Below are 23,885 nucleotides of genomic sequence, written 5' to 3' on the forward strand. Positions count from 1 at the left end.
AAGGGTCTTCAGATATGCTTTTCACACACCGCTGACTTTTATTTAGTGCACAAATTTTGGTTTTGTAATTTCTTACATTCTTGCATTCAATATGTCTAAAGGATTACTGCTGAATTACGACTTAATTTGTCAATTCCATTTTCTCTCCTGCTAACTCTCCTTTGTATTTATTGTGAAAAGGGGAAGAATCAAAGTGAGAAAGAGAAAGGAAGAGGAAAAATTAAGGACTGCTATTCCTGTTTTTGTCTCTCAGGTGAGTGAGACTGAGGTCAATGGCCAGTATGAGTCAGTTTGCGAGTCCGTTTTTAGTGAAGTAGAGTCCCAGGCCATGGAGGCCCTGGACCTTCCTGGCACTTTCCGCACTCGAAGCCACAGTTACCTGCGTGCAATTCAGGCTGGGTATTCCCAAGATGACGACTGCTTGCCTTCAATGACATCCTCCACTGTCACTTCAACTCTCAGATCCACAACAGGTAAACCGCCCCTCGATTCCAAAAAGAGAGAAAGGGGTTTAAGAGCACATATCCATCAATCCGTCCGTACATCCTATAACATATCTACATATGTACAGTGGGGAACCCTTGTGCTTGAGAGACGCTGGGACGTGAATATTCCTGGTCAAGTCCTGTCCATTTGTGTGTTTGTTCATTTGCTTTGACCTCTTTGTCTTCTAAATGTTCAATGGCAGATGTCTGTGATTGTGTTTTTGCACGACTGATGCATTATCCAATCCATTGATAATGAGAATTAACTTGGGAAGGGGAGTTCACACAGATGGAGGTCCTCACAATGAGGTCCTCACAATCATAAACACAGCATGCTTCCTTTTTTCCTTCACAAGTCATGTTTCACAGTTTTGAGAACATGACAGAATAGTTTAGGGTAAAGAAACATAGATTTAACAAGATCAGATGGAGACAGGGGACTATCAATGTACAGGTTAATACAGTTTCTTAGCTTTGCTATTTAAAAATACAATGGTGTAACCTGCATCTTACTGGGATGGGAAGCTTCATTTCAGTCCTCTGGTACTGGTTGCACAAAGTAATGCAATAAAATAATTCCAATTTATAATTTTAATTATATCATAAAAATTTCACAGAAGTAATTGAAAGGTTTTGTGCAACATCTGCATCAGTTGTGTCCCTCCATGAGTATCGTCAATGGTTCTTTGTGCAAATAGTGCCACTCCCTGTACACACACTCATTAATGGTGCATCTGTGTACATTCCAAATATAGCTATGAACCCTATTGAAACACTCTTTCATTATTTCAATATTAACTGTGAAATATTTTCTTCTCTGTATAAAAAGGCCTTTTTATGCTTCTTGTTTTTATTCAGTTTGTTTGTTCAATTCAAATGAACTTTGTATCAGATTATCTGTTTATTCCTTTTGATGTGGGTTCCTTTTTTTCCTTCTTTTCACATTTTTTTTTTTTTGTTTGTTTGATTGGATCTTTTATAAATCACCATTGGTCTAATTTGTCAAAAGCATCACAACCAAACAAGTGACTGCAGCAACTGAGGATTAAGGAGAGTTTACCAATCCCACGGTCATACCCTGCTGAAGCGCTTTCACCGTACAACGCCCCCTCTCAACCTTTAACATGTGTGGAATGAGTCACTTTTATCTGTTTTATTCTGGTATACAACACATATAATTACACAAACCGTGTCCCTGTTTGGCAGCAAATTGCAAAGGGAGCTTTTGAGATATTCAAATGCTTTGATAAGTGGTTTGTATCTACAGTAGTAATGAAATATAATGTGGCATTTGACAATTGAAAATTGACAGATTTAAAAGAAGGTCCAGTTAGTTCAAATCTTAAAAGATCATAGAAGTCTGAAACTAAGACAGTTCCTCACATTCTTGGCCAGTAACTTGTGTGCAGATTTAATTTTGTTCAAGTTTATCTGTGTTATTCTGGTCTGTAACGTCCCATTAGCACCAACTCTGTCCCTTATTGGCAGCAACAAATAAGCAGAAAGCTTTTGGGTGCCTTATAACAATTAACAGTGACGGATATGGTTTACATCTACGATAGTAATCAAATCATAATTAGGCTTCAACAACTGCCCATCGATAAGTGTGAAAGAATTGAAGATCAAGATAATGTTATCAAGTTCTTGATTTTCCTATAATGTTTGTAGTGCCGCATTGAAGTCGTGAGCATTATTAGTTGGAGCTGAAAAGTTTGTGTAAGCCCTCGAATTCAGAGGGAAGGAGAGAAACAGAGCCTCTCCTTTGGTCAGCCAACACTACAAGGAGAACCAGAGGAAAAGAGCAGCAGAAGGGCTGTCACAGGTATTTTACTGCCAACACGCATACATATATCTATATGTGTGTTTTTGCACTGCCTTCTCGACTGATTAGGGACTAGCCTCATGATGGCTGCCATGAATTAACACTAGACTAGGGAAAATAATGATTGCCCCATAACAAGTTGATATAAGCTCTATGACAAATCTATAAATTCAAGAGATTCTTGTACTTGGGGGTAGAAATGGATATTGTGATTTATGCTTTTTGGACCCCTGATTTTGAGTTCATTACCAATTTAAATCGGTTTAATTTAAAAGTGAAACAACTTCTAGTGTATTGTGACTGTTGGTCTTTAAATGCCTTTGAAATGGAAATATCAGCATATTGTTGGTGTGGACGTTTTCAGCCATGTAGGACAGTGGGATTGCAGCCTCTCCCTGGTGCAGCCCTTGTATGTCTTGTTTCACGCTCTGTTTACAACCCCACATCTCCACATCGGCTTTACATCAGAGGACCTAATATGTTCAATAGGGTTCATATCTATTACTTGGGCCACTAACTTGTGATTTTTCGATTGCCTTTTCATCTTTTCTGTTGCACAAAAAAAACCCTCTTCAAATCTGATGACAGTGTTTAAAAAGATGTTGTACATAATTTAGCATTTAGCAAAAATATTTTGGCAGAATGAACATTATGATTATGAAAATGGTCATTGTGATTATGATGATGATGTTGGTGATGATGATGATGATGATGATGATGTTGATGATGATGATGATGATGATAATGATGGCAAATGCCAAGGGAACCCTGCTGTCCTTTGGACTAAGGAAAAGATGGAAAGACATTTGGATGATAATGCTTAACAGGAGCGAGAAGGCAGTGTAAACACACAATTCAAAGCCTACAGTATGTGAGTAAAAACAGTCACAGACAACCGATTGCCATCAGTGATACTATACAGCAATGTGATTGACTGAGTCGTTTATAGAAGCACATAGAGCCATTTAAAATAGTTTTGACAGTGAAGCATTTGCTTTGCCTCCACAGGAAACCACCTAAACATGGGAAATTTAATACTGAATGAAACAAATAATGAAAAAAAAAGGAATCTCCAAAAGATTGTACTTCATTTAATTAATAATTGTTGCTAAACATTTTGTTATTAACCCTTGAGCACTGACAGAATGAACAGTCAAAGTTAAATTATGTTACTCAAAAGCAAGACTCCACAGCTGCTTGGAGCTGCTTAACCTGTTTTAAAAAATGAATGAAACTGATAGAGATACAGACAAGAATTTTTTACTTATTGATTTGAAAACTTACTTAAATAATTACAGCTGATGACAGACATGTCTGTGCAGGGTTTTCACTCACATAATACAGGCATAGTAACAATCCTCTCCAAAGGTATATGAATGGCAAGGCCAGTTCTTTTGTTTTTGCTCTTCATTTTAAGTTAAAAAAAATGAACATAAGATAACAGATCAGGATTCCAGCTTGCATTTTCTGTTATTTTAGGTAAGGTAAACAACATAGAACATGGCACCCGTTGTTTAAAAACTTTTTTTAAGTTATCTAACAGGAGGATATTGCCTGGGTTTGTCCAGTTAGACAATTAATAGCTCTGAATGTCTCCTTTTGTTTTAAGCAATGTGTTTGACATTAGCTTTCTCAATAGTTCTTAAGAGCAAAAACGTGTACACCAAAATAAAGCCCAGAGGTCTGTATATGGGAGAAAAGCAATCCATTTATAGCTGAGAAAAGCAGAGTAAAATGTTCTGAAAAAGAATGAAGCCACTATTATACTAAAAATCAGACAATGAACAGGAAGGAAAACCGTAGCAGTTGACAGAAATATTGTGAAAGCTGTGAAGAAAAATCTTAAAAAATATTTGGTCACTTCGCCAACAAACTCAACAGGGCAGAGAGGAAGGTATCACAATCCAGCATTCAAAGAAGACTTTGAGAGCAGAACTATAGAGGCCAAACCAAAAGATGCTAAACATTTATCATCAGCAAGAATTAGAAAGACAGGTTGGAAATAGGTCACAGGAAATAGGTCACAAAAATTCTGGAACCAGCATTAACCTCTGCCAAAGTGATGGAAAGGACAAACTAGTCTGCTCATGGTTAAAAACATAATAGATCATTAAAAACAGTGGCGATAGTGTCACGGTTTGGACTTCCATGGCTTCTGGAATAATCATTCTTGATGGTGGAACTCATGATGGTAGCAGCAACATGAATTCAAAAGTCAATCTGATTGGGAGGAATTTCATCATGCAGCAACACAGTAACTTCACAACAGATGACTTCATTATAAAAAAAATAGAAAAAGTGGAAGGATTTAGACTGGAACAGTCCATCACTAGAGCATTTCACCTTCTGAAAAGGAGATCATCCATCCATCCATTCATCCATCCATCCATCTAAAACGCTTATCCTATACATGCTTGGGGTATTCTGGAGCTTATCCAAGGGGCACTAGGCAGAGAACACTCTGGAAGGGTGCCATCCAATTGCAGGGCACAATTGTACAGATTCACACACCCATTTACAAAGCCATTCACACACTACAAACAATTTAGAGATTCTGATCAGTCTGACATGCATGGAAATCCAGGACACCCTTGAAGCAGATTGAGGACATGCAAACTCATTGCAATCAAATCCTTAACCCTGGAGCTGCAAGGCAAACATACTAAACACTAAGCCACCATCAACATCCCATCCCTCTCCTAACAGATATTACATCTATTACTATCTATTTCCATCTGTTCCTATATTTATTATTTACCTAAAAATGGTTTTGGTTTGGTGGTCTGCTACCAAAGGTGCCAATGTTGTAAGTTGTTTAACACATCTAATGTAGTAGATATCTTACAATTATTTGTAAATATCAGGAAATAAAAGCTAAAATTCTGTTCTGTCATCTCATATTCATCAGTTGATCTCAAACCCAGATGTTTTCAGTGTATTGCAAAAAACAATAGAATTGACCCTGCCATTTCAGTACTTTTAGATGAGCTGTATATTTAAAAACAGGAATACAGCTAATGTTGCCGAATAATCTGATTTTGGCACTTTTTGCCCAACTCCATAGCTGTTGAATCCTCTGAATGTTCATCTTCAAATTTGTCTTCCAGAGGGCTATGATGCGATGGAAGGCACATCTTTGTTAAATGAGGATATGATAGAAGATGATGACGGTGCTAGCTCCTCAGCTTACCAGGAGCTTGAGCGTTTTGAGAGAGAGAATGCTGCTCGGAGTCATCACAGCACAAGTTCTACTGTAACAGCCATCTCTGTGGCGCCCACTTCCTCTCCACCCATTTACCGTGTTCCTGCCCCAACACCCTCCATTCCTGAACCACATGTTCCTCAGGCCATTCAAGCTTTTAAAGAATCAGCCAACATGGTGGCAGCCTTCAACATGCAATGGAAGGAAGAAATTGCGGCCATGCGGTTTGAGCTGGCCGAACTTCGCCGGGATGTGTGCAACGAGCTCAAGACCTTTAATAGCAACTTTTTTAACTTCACACAGTGCTATAACATGTGGACCTTGTGCAGGGAGGCAGCCACTGGCAGCTCTGCCCAATCAAGTGAACGTGTGTCAGTTGGGATCCAGACTGGCAATAACGTGTCAGTCCGACAAAACACTGTGGATGTCTCAGTCATGTGTCAGCCTGAACCGATACCATTTAAAATTTTTGAAGTGATGAACCCTCCAAGAATTGAGATCACTGAGGGAACACCCGAGGGCCCAACAACCTCTAACAGCCCAACAAGCCCTTCAAGCCCGGTAAGTCCTACCGATATATCAGGTCAAAGACCACTAGGGGAGACCAAGATGGACACCAGCAGGAAGAAGAAAAGTCGTAGTCGACCAGATGGACAAAGAAGCTCCAGTCTGGAACTCTGGTGCAGGAAATACACTAGTGGGCCAATGTCATACCTGTCACTATCATTCTGATTATGCTAATCATGCAATCCAATGAAACTCGGGAATTCGTTTTCCTCTTAACCAACCCTGCAAACAGGGGCAAGGTACTGTTTAAATCTGCACATATTAAGAGCCAGGGTGCAGTCCTTGTCTCTTTGCTCTATGCAGAGATGATTGCTAGCTAGGCATTTTTTTACACTGAGATCAGGAGAAGATGCCACACTGGTGAATGTTAGGTTAGCTAAACCATCACAGAGTAATCCATTTTGCTGCATTTTTTTTCTTCATACATGTATATGTCTCCACAGATTTGACCCAAGAATGTGGCAAGCAATGAAAGGAATGTCATCTTCATCCAACTGTCTTCGTAATGCTCCGTCATTAACCACTAAGCTTCTCAATTGACTAAAGTATACACATGCTGCCCTTCTACAATGACATCCCGATGATGTGATCTAATCAAATTTGAGTTCACTAAAACTGGCTTATTTAGTGTGTGAATGTTTAATCATGAAAACACAATTTAATTGCTCTCAAATTTCTTGATTTAGGTTCAATGCTTTTGTTTTAATTAATATTGTTTGGACAAGTTAAACATCCTAAATGATGTCCATCAGAGTACCATCAGGATTTTTTTGTACACTACAGCACTTTGCCACTGTGGCATTGAAGTTACTGTGGATGATCTTAGGTCATAAATCATAAACAATATATGGTTGGGAGTTACTTTAGCACATGATACTTTAGACATCAAAATAAATGCTTCCCTCACCCTAGGCCTTTTGCTATAAACCTAAAGCTAAGCAAAATATGAAAGATTAGATTTAGGGTTGGGATTAAAGTATGTCAACAGAGTGGATAGGCTTTTACTGATGGTTGCAAATTTACTGCCCATATCCTAATTTCTAACCCAGTTAGTTCAGTTTGCAATCTGAGCATCTGTCAATTATCTGTGGGTTAATCCAAATTAAGTGGGACCAAATATTTTTTTTTTTTTTTTGCCAGACCATACAACTTAAATATAAACTTATATGTAATTGGAAATAGAAATAGAAATTATTACAGATGTCAATTATATTTTTTACCTTATAAAAGAGTATGATTTATTCAAAATGAAATGTAGAGATGCCTATGAAAGTCATTTCAAACTTCCCAAGACCTTTATGTTGTTGGGTATAAAATGCACAGATATACTTTATATTGTGCAAGCAAGACATGTGCACAACCCCATATACACCTACTGGAGTTATACTGTGAATCCTCTACATAATATTTCTATAAATTCATTCAAAAAGAGAAACTTATTTATAGTATACAAATAAACAGTGAACTTAAATTTATAATAACTATGAGAACATTCCTTAACATAAAATATATTTCTATATTTTTTGGCTGTTTTGTTTTATGTAGTATGTCTAAAGTAAAGATTTTAATGGTATATTATTTTGTCAAGGGAAAATCATAATCATGCCAAAGTAGTCCTGGAGAAGAAGGTTTTCAAGCTGTTTCCTCAAAAGCAGCTTTGTTGACTGCAGACACTTAGTTTGTTAGCACATGATCTTTTGGGGTACAGTAAAGTGTCTGTCTTACAAACATGCATGTTTCACAATCCAGCATTCAGTGCTTATTATTGTCTGTTTCTTGCTGTTAAGTGCAACAACATTTAGGCTTTGAGTTAAGCAGAGTGCACACTATACAATTTTAACCTTGATTTCTTTGTCTCTCTGATGTCTTACTGTACATTTCCGCTGCGACTGCTTGTGTCGGTAGAACTGAGCAGTTCAGTGATGCAATTTTCTCAGTTTGCAAGCTGTTGCAGGTGCTCTGATATTTTCAAGCATGTTGGACATTCTTGATAATGAATCATGTAGCTTAATCACTGCTGCAAAGCATCCAATAAGCCCATTTTCAAGCAGAACTCAAATTTGTCTTCTGATATGCGCAGCAGCTATCTGAATCCAGTTTATCATCTATATATTTGTGTGAGAGGGTAAGGGCAAAATTCAAGCACAATATTATTCTTTTCGAATTTAGAAATATGACTTGTCACACCCAAATAGAAGCAAAAAATAAAAACAAACCTGACATGATTCCTGGTGGTACCCAGTGTGAACAGGCTACCCGTTGGTCCTTTTTGCATAATAAACAATCCTTGCTCTCAGCGTCTCTCCATCCAATCCTTCCACAACTTTTTCCCATATTCTCTTTTTCTGGATTCTGTACTTTTCAACTTTTCAGAAACAGCCACCACAGCCAAAGTCACAAATGCTGCTTTTTACTTATCTCAGAAGCTGGAAGTAGGAGCTCAGAATTATGCAATTTTTGACCTCTGTGCAATTAAGCTACGAAATGAGAAAAACATGGACACCACCATGTTCATCTTATGTTAGCAAAAATCTAGCAAATGTGATGTATAGTTCAGTGACTAAACAATTTGTATAGTTATTGTTATAGATTTAAGAAGTGACTTTGTCTGTATGTTGATTGACCTAAAGCATATATAAGTATATATAGAAAATACGTATAATAGTAAAGAAGTGCTACTTTGTTTACGATTGATGATGTGAGTAGTCATGTTGATTTGATGTCATGTGCTCAACTTTGGGAGCAGTTGAGGAGACCTTCCAGAACTTCCTGGAAGGAATTCCAGGGGGTTTTCTTTGTTCGTTCCTAGTCGGAGATGAGAAATTCTGAGTTATGATAGACAGCTCTTGTGTTTATTTTTTTTGCAGGATTGCAGGATTGCAGGATTTGGAGCTTCAGGATCAGACATTTGTATGAACCTCATCTGCATGGTGTAGTGTCCACACCTCTACATCCATAAAATAATTGATCACAAGTGATTCAATTCATGTATTTGAAAAATTGTGTAGTGTGCACCTGGCTTAAGTCTTTTGACCTGGGATGTAGCAAAGAATTGTAATTAAGGCCCATCACTTTAAATTGAATACACCGACTGGAAGCATTCTGTACCAAAAAGCCCAAATATTTTATTTATTGAGTAATTAGCTCACTAAAATGATCTGATGAAGCAGATTATAAATATTGCTGTTGCTGTTATATAACCTGTCAGTGTATACACCATATTTCCACATGCATTAATAATGAAATCACACCTGAAGACACAACCGTTCAGTGCTGTTCTAGATATTAAATTGAAATTCAGAAACCTTTTTTTTAAATGGAAACACAACATTAGAGACATACATTTAAAAACTAATATAAAGTACAGAAGCGATGTGGACATAAACTCCATACATATATGCAACTGCATCAGCAACAAAAATCATTGTCATTTTAACAAAAGACCAATTCAGTCTACAAATTTGATGCATACAAACACTTGATTGAAACATGATTTATTTCTGTAGACGTTATTTGTCCTTGTGGTTGTTCCTGCTGTTTTTTAGCTTACTGTCATTATTGATTCAGTTTGCACCACTTGAGCACCTAATATTTTTTGAAAATCATGAAATAAATTAATCATAACTTTGGAACTTTAAGCTGCTGTTGTGCCATTTTTTTTCTGTGAGAGAATAACATAATTAGCTACAACAACAGCAACAACATCACGACGTGTGTTAATTGTTATTTGAGTATTAATATTTTTTTTTAAAAATGAATTCAACTATTTTGTCTTATGTTTTTTGTTTGTACTGGGGCTTATAAAATCTAAAAATTGAATGTTAACGTGAGAAAGAAAATGTCTTAATAAGGAGTTTCAGTGGTGTTCTACAGTTGTATAACAGTCTCAGGAACTGTGCTGGAGTGATGATAATCATTACAATATTTACTCGGTTGGTGTTTTGATGATGCTCAGGCTTGTTGGTTTGACTGTGAAGGCTAAACATATTACATATACTTTACTGTACATGATACTGTATGTGTATGAGTTTGAAATGTTAGTGTGTACACTGCTGGCACTATTATATAGGAAAGAGGAGGAAGGCCTACAATGATGGTAACTGGTTATACCATTAGATGAATCTAATGAAATATTATGTATTATTAAACAGAACTTACCGGCTTTAAAGTTTGGCTTAAACAACGGTAATGTGAACAGTAACAGAAAGTGGCCTTCAACTAATGTTAACTGCTGATTGCTGAGTAAATAGATGGAGTTGTATTTAAGTCAAATGATTAATTACAAGTTCCTGTTGTAGTTAACAACTAGGGAATATGATTGGAATATTTAGTATTCAAAGCATCACAAGAATACTTTGCTCTGTGGACCACAAAAAAAAATCAATTTACAGTTTACAGTCTAAAGAGTATAAAATGTATACAGACATAGCAATACATTATATAAATTCTAAAATGAAAACCTAAATGTATGTTCTGTAATGATGTGCCGTGTGTCATGAACCTCATTTAAGGTTTAAAACTTCAAGACGATGTTTGAAAATGCTGCACGGGTTTTTGTAATGAATGTAACTTTTACTTAAGTAATTAATATTTGTTGTATTTTTTCTTTATACTATTTATATTTTCATTAATGACTATCATTAATTTGTTGTATTTATTTCTTTATATTATTTATATTTTCATTAATGAATATTCAAATATTCTTTAAGAACAAGGAAATCTACAGACTGTGATGTTTATCTAATCTTTAACTGTCCATGTTTGTCATCTACTGTAGCTCAGATCTTTTTCTTGTTCTGGTTTTGTCTACTGCTTTTTATCTGCCTTAAGGTTTGACTTCTTGTGTGTTCTGAGTTACTTTTCTGCTCACTATGTTTGTAAAGTGTGAATATTTGGGTTACTGTAGCCTTCTAGTCATCTTATACCAGTCTGGTCATTCTCCTCTGACCTCTCAACAACAGGGTTTTTCCACCAATACAACTGCTGTCTGTCTGTCTGTCTGTCTGTCTGTTTATCTATCTATCTATCTATCTATCTATCTATCTATCTATCTATCTATCTATCTATCTATCTATCTATCTATCTATCTATCTGTCTGTCTGTCTGTCTGTCTGTCTGTCTGTCTGTCTGTCTGTCTGTCTATCTATCTATCTATCTATCTTTCTTTCTTTCTTTCTTTCTTTCTTTCTTTCTTTCTTTCTTGAACCATTCTTTTTAAGTGCTAGAGAATTTTATGTTTGGAATTCCAGAAGATACCAGTTTAGGAAATACTTAAATGCAAATTTGTCATGAACAACCTTGCCACAGTTACTGAAACCAATCACCACTCTCCTGGATAATGATTTGTTTTTGATGTGAAAATGAACGGAAACTTGACTTGTAACCATGTGAGTGTATGCATTGTGCAGCTACCACATGATTGATTGAAGAAAGTTCTGAAGTTCCTTTGACTGCATGAAACTGAATTTATCAGAGGAACCTTGCTTAGTAATTTAATAAAAGTTAATCCTGATGATACAGGACCAGTATGCAGTCAAGTTTGAAATGATACTGTCAGAGTATATTTTTTTTTAAAGTATGTTTTCTTAGTAAATATAAAACTGAATTTTCTTGTCTACCTATGCATTTCCTACATTATACTAAATGCTATAGTATTATAAAGAATACAGTACTGTGTGATGTAGATTTTCACTAATTTTACTCTAATTTTTGCCAGGCTTTTGGGAAGCAAACTTTTTTGTGTAAAATTGCTGTACTAACTCACGAGTTCATAACTTCAGAATGTCTATTGATCTAATGTTTGCTTTTTATGTATATTCTTTTACCTGATGATCTCTTTTACCAAGTTTATGGTAAGAAATAATTTGCAGCACAAAAAAACTAATTGTGTATTTAGAATTAATTCAGTGCTTGTTTAAATTTTGTTGCTTTTATGTTCACATTTATTGAAGATTTATATATAAGATGAACATATAGGTGGTAGCTCGGTGGCATTTTGCCTCCAAAGCAAAATTGTTTGCCTAAATCTCAAAAGAAGGTTTGATATAATATACAGCGCTGTGAAATTAAAGGTGTTATTATTATTAGATGTGTTCGGATGATTTTAAAGAGCGCTGTCAATTCAAAATCAGTTCATGCTCGTCAAACAATTTAGTAAGCCCTCGTTCCCTGTGGATGTGAGCTTCCTTTGCTAATCATTTCCTTTCCTGTCACCCATCTGCAAGTCATTATTATTTAATTTGACAACTTTTCTAAAGGCATTTAAAATGAACTCAGGTGTTCTTTAGCAAAAATTTTATTAAATTGTGTTAATTAAACTGTAAGAAAATGTGACAAAAAACAAAGAGGGCAGGAAGGAAGGAACATAAAAGAATAAAAGAACATTTTCAGATTATTAAATCACTGATTTGCTTTCATTCTCCAGATTATTTGCAGTTATTGAGTTTGATATTTTGTTCCTTTATACTATATTTATATTCTTCTCAATATGACGTTTTAATTTGTTATGTTCTTTACTGTATTTGAAATGAAAACGCAACAGAATCTGAGTGTGTTTAAAGTGGAAATAGAATCGATTGTAAATCATTTGACATTGTCATTTCAATGGGGTTCATAGCTACACTGTTATAATCAAATCCCAGCATGCCTTAAGAACATTACAGATTCTATATGAATGAATATGTGATTCTTTGTGTCACATTGAAAGTTGATTTCTTGAGTAGAGATTATGTCTTTATGCTTATTGAATGCAGAAAAGGCACCTTTCCTTCCCAGTGCATGTTCCTACGGCAGGCTTAATTTCTCAGTGCGGTGTTGTTTTTATTGAATTCTCCATTTTACTTTCTCCCTGTTTTTCCCCATTTTTTGCATTTGTTTATTATAAAGCCAGGTTAATTATACACATTTTAAAGAACTGCATTAGTATTATACACTGCCAATATAACATGTTTCTTCTTTATTTTCTGTTACATTTTTAGTAAGATATATTTTGCTTCTTGCTAGTAAGAGAATTGATGGAGAGATAATGCATTTGTTTTTATTATATTTCTATTTGTGTTTGGACGGTATATATCGAAGTAGAAAATGCTGATCTGTAAATAAGATCCAGCTAAATATAGTAGGAAAGTTTATCCGTATTGTCACTGTTTGCACTAAACCTGAGCCATTAATACAATATTCTGTGAAATCATACATATGTTACAACCTGGAATTCAAATGATAGAGGTATGATGATTCTGTATTTGTAACTTTTTAACAGTAATACACTGGTTTCAGCCAGTCCACTGGTCATCATTACCTTATATTTTGGAGCATTATTATAATTTTCATTGTTTATTTACTACTTAATAAGAGTAATATTATATCTTTATCCAACAACAACAACAACAACAACAGAAAAAAGCAAAAAATGTTATTCTGAATAATAATAGTTATTTCAAATACAAGATAAAAACAGTTTTAATCCCTGAATAAATGGTAGAAAATTAATTACTTTGCTCTATATTCTAGAAAAAATGTATTGTTCAAATAGACTCTTTTGCAACCCCATAAACCTTTTTTCTGCTTTTTGTCACTGTTGTCCCTAAATTATGCAATTAAACCTTCATGGCATGTTATGGCTCTATTATAAGGTAATGTCTAGTTTTGGAGGGGAATTCATGTATTGTGTGATAATCATTTAGTTATCAGTATATTTCATTAAGCTGCAGTCAATTTATTTATTTATTTATTTTATCATTTATTTAAAGTGTTGTTGAACCTTTTTGTGTTGGATTCAGTAAAATGTGTTACGTTTTCTGATTTATTCTTTGTGTTTATGAATATCCAAACATCCCTGAAATAACAGTCTATTTGCACTGGGATGTCATTTATATGCTGTCAGAAGTGTTTGTTTTCCATCCAAGAAAAGTGAATTCACTCTAATCATGGGGGCATCACCACTGTATGTATATATGTATGTTGTCCTAAAACAGCTATGACTTCATCAAAAAATATTTGACTCCATCTGAGCCAAATTGAGCTCAGCTGGACTAGTGAGAATCCTATCCCGTCGATAACCATTAATCCGCTCATGTATGTATCCATGTCCATTCTATCAACATATACATCATTACATATTCCACTCATTTTATATTATGCTACAGTGTGACCTGAGTCGTTCTGTACTGCTGAATGAAGATACACCTTGTAAAGAAACCAAACATTTTCATAAAGTTGGTTTATCCTTTATACTGATCATAAATGCTCTCAAACATCGGCCTATTTATAGAAAATCTTCCCTAAAGAGACTTATTATTATTTTTTTATGTCAAACAATGAAAATCATATTAGATTTTTCCAGTGAAAAACAAAGAGAAATTAAAAAGAAAAAGAAATAATAATTATTATCAGAATGAATCACAAACAAATTCCTTTTCAAAAGTAACTATCATAAAAATGAAAAAGCATGCACAGTATCACAGTGTCAGAAGGTATCAGCCAGATAAAAAATATTAGATGTACCATGATACATGCTATGCATAGGAGCAAGGAAGAATGGAATAAAATTGCCAAATCAATTTCTATTTGCATTTCACTTGAATTGTGTTGGTTGCTAGATCATCACAAAAGATCGGAAATAATTGATAATGGTTAAATTTGTTCATAAAACCCAGAAAAGCACTAAGCTCGATATTATATGTGTTCATTGTCCCTATATTACCAAATTGTATTATATTCTCTGCAGTTATTTGTCACTAGCATTAACAAACCTACTGGTTTGCTAAACTGTGTACTTTAAATTCTCAGATATATATAGTATTCTGCTAAAATATCTGCTACGCTAATCAAAGCTATTGAGGTTATTTTGGTATCCGTTTGACTTTAAAACTTAATGAATGCATAGCAATGTTTTAGAAAATTCATATATAGCAGCCATTCCAACAATTAATATTTTAATATAATCATAGTCTTTGGTCAATTAGCTTTTTTGAAGGTTATGATCCAGTACAGATTTAGATTAGAAACCTTAAATACGGTATTACTTATTATCAGTTATGCCTAAAGCTCATGTAAAACCAAAGGACCTCCAATTTACCAAAGAGTGGAAGGAAAAACCCTGTTAGCATGAGTAATATCTTGATAAATAAATCCTAGTAAAATAATGGATCATCATAAATGCTGATTTTTCTTCAGATTGTTTGCCGACGGGCTGGAAAGCAGCACAATAATGAGTGTCTGCAGGCAACAGTGAAGCATGGTGGAGGTTCCTTGTAAGTTTGGAGCTGCATTTCTGCAAATTGAGTGTGAGATTTGGTCAAGATTAATGGTGTCCTCAATGCTAAAAAATACAGGCAGATACTTATCCACCTTGCATCATGTAGGTGTCTGATTGGCCCCAAATTGATTCTGCAGCATAACAACAACCCCAATCATTCAGCCAATGTCATTAAGAAACATCTTCAGTGAAAAGAAGAACAAGAAGTCTTGGAAGTGATGTGTTGGACCCCATAGAGCCATGCTCTTAACATCATCGAATCTGTAAGGGATTACATGAAAAGACAGAAGGATTTGAAGCAGCCTATGTTCATAGAAATATTTTGGTTAGTTTTCCAAAATGTTTGAAGCAAATTAACTTCCGAGTTCCTTCAAAAAACTCCAAGATGAATCGATGCTGTTTTGCAGGCAAAGATTGGTTACACCAAATATTGATTTGATTTGGATTTCTCTTCTGATCATTTCCTTTCCATTTTGTTGATACAAAAAAAAGAGAAGTCTTTCTAAAATATTGCCTAGAACTTTAGAGAAATATATAATCGTGGATGCATCATTATTTACACAATTAACATTAGTTATGGCTGAATTTAAAAGAGAATTGGTGTCTTCTTACTGTGAAACCTATGTTTAATATCAAAATGATATATTTTATATTATACTGCATTTGCAACTTCCCAGATAGAACAAGTCATTTAAAAAATACGTCTCAAATTTTGTGAAAATCTTCAGTGCCTAGCTCACTTAGGTTTTGGGAGCTCTTCAACAAGAATTTAATACTGACTCAGCATCAGAAGTGTTGTTGTATTGCATTTCACTTTATTAAGTCTATAGCAGTTGTGCCACAATAAAATGCAATCATTGTCCAGTCACAACCCTTAGGTTTACTCAGGCATGTGGCTGTAATCAAAAAAGCGAAACCTCTCACACTTTAGCTTGTTAATTAAGACTTCAGTGCAGTAGGACTGAAGTAGCAATGTACCATTGAAAGTATGGATGGTAATGCCTTCAAAAATTAAACTTTTGTTTAAGCTTTTGTTTCTTCTCTCGCCAAGTAGGGATTTACGCTGCTCTTTAAAAAGCAGTGCTTACCGATGGTTTTTCACTGAAGAGATCAAGTCACGCAAGAACTCGATGTGGTGTTGCATGCTGTCTTCATGTTTTAAATAAAAAAAAGCAATATCATCCCTCAGGTGCGACTGCTTTTCTATCTGGTATAGAATATTTTCAATATTCTTGAGTATACTGTAGTGTGTGATTAAAATCCTTCAATGTTGTTAAATAGCATTCCCCCTCTTGGTAGTGATTTATCTAATCTCCACGCAAAATTCAGCTCAAGTCCTTTTCACACAAAGAATCTATATGATATGATTATTAGGGCCATCATATTAGTCATATATCATATACAGTAAGCCAGTAACCCTACAACCAGAAACGGACTAAATTAAAATTCAAATTGGTCAAAGCGATAAAAAAAGAGGAATATTAAGAACATATATTAATAATACTCCAAAATAATGTTTTCACAATGAGCAAACACACTGTGTGTTGATCCACTGAGTGAACAGTGCTGTTAAAAATAGACTGGTAAAAATCATTTAACACACAAACATGACATTTAGTCCTCAGGTTGATTTGATCAGTTGACTTAAAGCAATGTCACTGATTATTGCTAGCTGCCACATATTAAATATTTGCTCAATTTGTGTTACATAATTTGTTTTGCAAAGGATCTGCGGTTAAGGGCATCATTGAGGAACCGGATGGTTGTCAGTGTAAATTGTTGACATTACTGGACCCACTGTAGGGCTGTATGTATTCAGTGTGTTCATCTGGCAAGCACTTTTATCCACAGTGAGATAAAATCCAATCCAAGCATGGAGCTGAGCAGTCGGGGGTTAAAGTCCTTTCTCAAGGCCTCGACTGTAGCTCGCTGGCAAGTCCAGGATTTGAGCTGACAACCCAGATTGAATTCTGCATCCCTTGGATAAAAATGTTTGCCAAAGGAATAAATAGAAATGGAAATGAGTATTGCAGTGGCTTCCTGTCAATATCTTCCTAATGAGCAAATATAAATGTCTTAATTTCAGAAATACATAATGGATTTAGTTGACTGTAATAAACATAATATCATTTTTATTAACATTATAAACATTAATAATTAATCATTTATTCCAAAATAATTGTAACATCAGATATATTGCTTTTAAAAACTGAACTAGGAAAATAGTAATGAATTTGTAGAGTTTTTGTTATTATTTTCCCTTTTTCCATAATGTGTGATCATATAAGTCAGAATACTTTTCTGAAATAGAAATAAATACTAAATTATTACTTCCTCAGAAATAAAGTTCAGGTCTTTGTGTCACCTCAGAATGGGTGAAATGTGAACCAGCAACAGCTAATAAAAATAAAATAAAAATAAATCTTCTCCTTAGCACAATTGTTACCTGTAAGTTCTCTCTCTTGCTCTCACCATTCAGTTGTTCTAACCTAGATACTGTGTCTTAATGTGTTTTGGTGTGGCTTTGGAGAAAACACAATGAAAGGTACAAAAAATAGGCTGCAAACTCAAGCTCATTTCCTAGACTTTAAAATTAGCCACTTTCATGAGCTGAAACCATCATGTGTGTCATTGCATTGTCAGCCATCACATCCCTCACCTCTCATCCTGTGAGATTTGTGCTCACACACACATGCACACACATACACACACACACACACACACACACATGCACACACACACACACACACACACACACACACACACACACACACACACACACACACACACACACACACACACACACACACACACAGGCAAGGACTACCCAGCCTCAATGCCCGGGCTCAGAGAGACAGCGACAGCTCTACTGGAACTCTGTGCTGGTGTTTCTCTCACTGAGGGGAACAAACTCTCAGCACAATGGTGGGATTGAAAACAGTGGCTCTTACTGTATTAGATTTCAATTAATTCCAGACGGACTTTGGGTTTTCTTTTAAATGCTTTGAATTAATATGACTACATATTGATGTGAACAATTTCTCAAAGAACACAGAGCAGGTTTGAGTTGACTGCATATTATCATGAGCTGGTGGCTCCGGACATCACAAGAGAAATATAGTGAGGTGAAAAACGATCCCTAACTGCTTACATTGAGAATAATCTGTTTTTTTTTTGCAACCTTTGCTTTGGGACCTAAAATAAAACACTTCCAATACTTGTTTTTGATAAGTGGCTGGTTTGATGTTTTATTATACAGCCTAGAGAAAAAAAAGCTGAAAAATCAAGTAGCCACTAGCAATGAAAACCTGCAGCACTCAAAGCTCTCTCTCTCTCTCTCTCTCTCTCTCTCTCTCTCTCTCTCTCTTTCTCTCTCTCGATCTGTTTCTCTTTTGACCATCTTTGCAGGGCTGTTTTTAAACCTTCAGGGGCCCTGAGCAAGCTGTTGCAATGTTACGGGGCCCTCTGGTGGCTCAGGGACCCTGCATGACTACTTATACCACTGTTGGCTACAAACAGCTTTGCCTTTCTGTCTATTTCTTTCAGTCTCTATACCTCTGTTTGTGTCTTTCATCTGTCAGTCTCTCTATTTCTGTGTCTTTCACATGCTATCTGTCTGTCTCATCTTTGTCTCAATCTCTCTCTCTCACTAATCTTTCTTTTCTCAGATCATGGTTTTCATAGATGCAGACCTTAGTGAAATGATTAAAAGTCTGTTGGATTTAATTATCACACTTTTCTGCATTTTTGCTTCTTATTAGCTTATTTTTTGGTTGCTTAATTTAAAATCTCACGCTTTATGAATCAATTTAACGTTTAAGTGATCTTGTTTGAAGCTTTAATACTGATTCAGAGCTAATAAGAGAATAAATACTGTGGCTCTCAGCATGGTCACTTAAATACATTGGTAATCAGACCCATCCTTTGCTTGTTTTCTTTTCTCTACTTTTTCATAGATATCTTGTAGACATGTGCCTGTAGTAAAGCATAACTGTTTTAAGTTTATACAGAATTTTGTATGAAGTTATTACAACATTGCATTTAAATATAAGTTTTAATATTCTAAAACAAACTCTAAAAAACTCAAATATAATATTTAAACCAATATGCTTAAATATAATCAAAGATACTTGTGACAATTTATTTTAAAACTAAGTGAATTAATAAATGACATGACAGATAAACGCAAAAACCGTGTGTCACAGATTTAAATCCTAGTGCAAAACAAAGAGATTATAATTCCAATAAAAACAGCGTATTGTGTGTTGAATCTCATGACTTCATTTTATCGGCACATTCCTACACACGTCTGTTATCTGTGTATTCCAGCCTTTTATTTGCTTTTCTATTAAATATATTCATTCTTTTATGCTAACTATGCTAACGGTTCTGTTCAAATATCTCATTGTTGGTTAATATTTGTCGTTGAAAGGAAATGGCACTGCTAAATTTTGACAGTAGGTGGATGTTATACATACAGTCAACTCCTCTGGCAGCCCTCATTAAAATGGACTAAAATGAGTTCATACATTCCATGATTAATACTTTGAGGATTATATAATAATTATACAACTAGCAAACGTGTTTCCAGTGAAGTCATGAGCCTTGACATTTTTACTGAACTTCTGCATAGGCCGGATCTCAGGGCAGCTGAACAGACTCAGAGGACGGCACTAACTGTCCCCTTCCTCATACATGAGCTCACAGACTGGCTCTACAGAGTGCTTCTGTGATTGAAACAGTAAAGCAATGGGCAGTTTTGTTCTCTTTTGAATTGCCAACCATAGATGACTACTGTATGACATGGTCACGTTTTGAACTTGTGATCTCCAAAAGATGAAGAAAACACTTATCTGTTGGTCTACTCAAAAGTCCCAGAACATCACACTTATACCAGTAATCGCCAGACTTGCTGGTGGTGTGCTCAGCCAAAAGCTTTGATTATTTGCCTGTCCTATGATGCTTGGTAATTTTTAGATTTTGTGGAGGTTTTTCTAGTGCAGCTCTTTAAAAAAAGCTTGTTGTTACATAGGTTGTGTCTAATAGTTAATGTAATTTATAAGAATAATCTAAAATTTTAAACAGTGTGATCTTTGCATTCTTCTTTCCCGCCTTGACCATCCTCCTTACAGTGTGGTGTGTGATATTCATTTTATACAGTAATTCTTGCCCATTATCTTGTTGGCTGCCAATAATTATGGAGTTAGCTATAGATACGCCTAATTATGTGAGTACAAAATGAATGAACTGATATCATCCAAGACATTTTAGGGGTCTGACATTTGTTTCTTTAGTTTTGCACTGGAGAGCTCACTCAAAATTTTTTTACCTCAGAAATCTATATTTAGTGATGTGTGTTATGACACGTCTATAAAATCACTATGTAGACAAATGCTGTAGAGTTACCAGAGCCGCCATCTTGGACACCCTGATTATGATGCCTAGATCCTGTCTTTCAACATAAACCGCATTTTAAAAATTATCACAAAGCTGAAAGTTATGCAAATGTTATTCTTTTCATGTTGAACCTACAAAATAATGTATATGTATAATAAAATCATGTTGTGTTTATTTAATCTGAAATCATATAGAGGAAATGTTTAAAGTATTTATAGATTTTGTTGAGATTCACTGCTATCATCTGTTAGTGACACTAGCCTTGTAGCTCCAGAGCAACATTAAAGAAGCATATCTAAGATGCCAAAGATGATCTTTTTGAATATTGCTGACATTTAAATTTTCATAATTCAAAAAATGTAAATAATTGTTTTGATTTATTAAATAATTGGTCAATTTGAGCTGAAATTGCTGGATTGAACAAACGCTTGATTGTGCAGTGTATATACATATAATGGATTTAAAGTTCTTCATTTAGTAATCTTCCCAGTGCATTCAAAGTAAAAGTCATATTTCCATTTCCATTCTTCTTGAGTTTGCTTTCATTTTATTTAGCAATAAGCCTTTATGTTTTTCTAATAAACATTATTCTAATAAACAGTTCATTTTCTGAATACTTTTAAACCAAACAAACTAAGTGCTTCAGCATATAATATAACTGTCATTTTGAAGCTAGGTCAGAATTGAGTATTCATTAGCATATCTGACCCCAGTGATGCCAGCATGTCAGTAAAGGCAGTATTAGCATTTGAATATAACAGTCCAGTGCAGCAGTAAAATGTGTTTGCTACAATCATCCGGTGTCAGATTGTGAAAGTGCCATTCAATTCAATAGGAATTATGAAAATGTCCAAATGAATTTCATTAATTATCAGAATGAAGGAAATCCGATGGTGTGTTTTATTATGACTAAGTCACGACCATTATGCGCTGCCCATCTAATAACTGCACTGTTGTTTTCAGGGATCCAGTTTCGCCTGCCTACTGCCTGTAATGTTGAACGAACGCAGGAACCGAAGCCAGGTAAAAACTCTCTGATTATCCGTGGTTAGGTTTGTGTCACAATTAGTAAAGCACATATACTATCTCAGAATTCAGCACAGATGAAGTCCCACTTATTTTTAAGTCATTTTCTGTTTAAGTTCCTCAACTAAAACCAATTAGTCAAGCGGCATCTGCACCTTCAAGACTGCATCTATAATTAAGATGGCTCTGTTCTCCAACAAGAAGCATTGCTTGGTATGCTAGTTGAGTCCTTTGAACATAGCAGTGATATTTGAGTCAGCTAGCTTGCCTTCTCATATGAGTTAACAATAGCTGCAAATTATTGCTATGTCTCATCTCGCTGTTCCCATTGTGTCGATTTATAAGCAGTATCGTATCATTAACTAGGAGCAACTATTTTATGTGTCAGTTATAAAACATCACATTCACCTTCCTTTCATATGCTTTGTAAACCATTGTGTAACTTCCTATTGATGCTAATCAGGGCTTCATCAGTCTTTAGCACTAGTGAAATCATCACTGTTTGCGGCAGAAGTATTCATCTTAATCTTAGTGCCACAAACAACTCTTCCTATTAGCCCAAACCCACTGCCAGCTGCTCTACTCTGTGTTCCAATGCTGTAAAGGAATTGCTCGTCTTCTTCCATAAGATTCTCCAGGTTGTCTGCCAGGTTGTCTGCCTATTTCTGTTACTGGCAACATGGTGAAGGAGCTTAGTGTTCATCCAATTGTGCTCTGTTGAGGATGGTGATAGCCAGCAGTATTTCCCCACCAGTTCTGTGATTTTATGTTTTTGCATCACTTTTTTTGCATAGATAGATAGATAGATAGATAGATAGATAGATAGATAGATAGATAGATAGATAGATAGATAGATAGATAGATAGATAGATAGATAGATATTACAAAATGAGCAATAACACAGCTGAATGAAATTAATATTATATATCACTTATGTATGACATAAACAGTATGGTTTTGCAGTAGTGTGTTCATCTATCACACAGAGCTGAGCCGTCATACAGTGTTATACTGAAAGGTAAGAATGATTTCCTAAAACATTCGTTATGGCACAGTCTATGTATAGCCTGCTATTTTTGTTTAGTTCATACACATAGCCCTGTGCTTCAGATAAGTATATAAAGCCATCCAAAGTAGGTGAATGAGTTATCAATGAGCAAGCTGCGTCTCAGTTCTGAGTTTATTTTAAACTGTGCAATGAATCACATTCTCTCTCTCTCTCTCTCTCTCTCTCTCTCTCTCTCTCTCTCTCTCTCTCTCGTTCTTAGGTTTCTACTGGTGACTAGTTTGCACATTTAGTTTGCATTTCCTTTTCCACACACTGATTCATATATAGCACCATGCCCACCTAACACCTTTATTTGTTAGCAACTCCCACCAAAGCCTCTGTCTCTTGTCTGCTTGAGACTTTTGTGTGCCGCTTCCCAGGTTTGCGGGCCCCTTATACATTAATAAACTGGCAGGGCTTCATGAAAGTAGTGGGCACAGGAAACATTTTGGTGGATTTTTATAATGTTGGGAGACCGTAGTTCCAACGGCTAAAAGGTAGCAATACTTTACTGTAATAAAGCTTACAATAACACTTTGACAAATATTATATATTTTAACATTTCAACAAATATTCTTTTGATAACTTCAACAATATATTCATATTCATAAGATGCTCAAAAGCTCCTGGTTACACAATTGCACTTGACTATATACAGATATAGGAAGGGAAATATTTTATAATTGCATTATCCAGTGTTACCTAGTTGAGGATGGGCTCCCATTTAATTCTGGTTCCTTTTAAGGAATTTGAATCAGGATTTGTTTCAGAATATTTGGGTTGTTCAGCGGGGAAGGAGATGTGGAAGGGATTTGATGTGGATCATGCTGGTTTTACTGTGTGAGAGTCCTTCAGGCATGGTTTACTGTTCTGTTGTGATATACCATTTCATTCCCTTTCCTATGTGGCTCCCATTCAGCACATTAATATTCAGTAAAATATTCAGAGGATCCACATGTATGTGTAATTTCTTGGCTAGTATTGAGTGTGGGGAAGTAGTCAAAACTTGACATGACCTCACCTGAGCTAATGATTGCCTTAGAGAGTGTATATACCATGTTGCAAAGAAATTACCTAAATCT

General features: G+C 35.3%; 2 protein-coding genes across 3 annotated transcripts in view; both read left to right on the forward strand.

Moving 5' to 3' along the window:
- dlgap2b (discs, large (Drosophila) homolog-associated protein 2b) overlaps positions 1-6,657 on the forward strand; it is an 85,825-nt gene extending 79,168 nt beyond the window's left edge. The window contains exons 5-7 of one of the 2 annotated variants that reach the window (XM_060866339.1): positions 254-473; positions 5,415-6,070; positions 6,520-6,657. In XM_060866339.1, the coding sequence (XP_060722322.1) occupies positions 254-473; positions 5,415-6,070; positions 6,520-6,525 (882 nt within the window). In that variant the 3' untranslated portion in view covers positions 6,526-6,657. Of the gene's footprint in view, positions 1-253; positions 474-5,414; positions 6,242-6,519 lie in introns of those variants that run through there. The other variant, XM_060866337.1, reaches the window with a different exon arrangement.
- The window catches only part of LOC132842428 (disks large-associated protein 2), a 38,015-nt gene continuing 14,318 nt past the window's right edge, over positions 189-23,885 (forward strand). The window contains exons 1-2 of the mRNA XM_060865105.1: positions 189-253; positions 21,693-21,752. The gene's annotated coding sequence lies outside the window, so the exon portion shown is untranslated. The remainder of the gene's footprint in view (positions 254-21,692; positions 21,753-23,885) is intronic.

This window comes from Tachysurus vachellii, chromosome 3 (assembly GCF_030014155.1).
Source record: "Tachysurus vachellii isolate PV-2020 chromosome 3, HZAU_Pvac_v1, whole genome shotgun sequence".
In the NCBI taxonomy this organism is placed as follows: domain Eukaryota; kingdom Metazoa; phylum Chordata; class Actinopteri; order Siluriformes; family Bagridae; genus Tachysurus; species Tachysurus vachellii.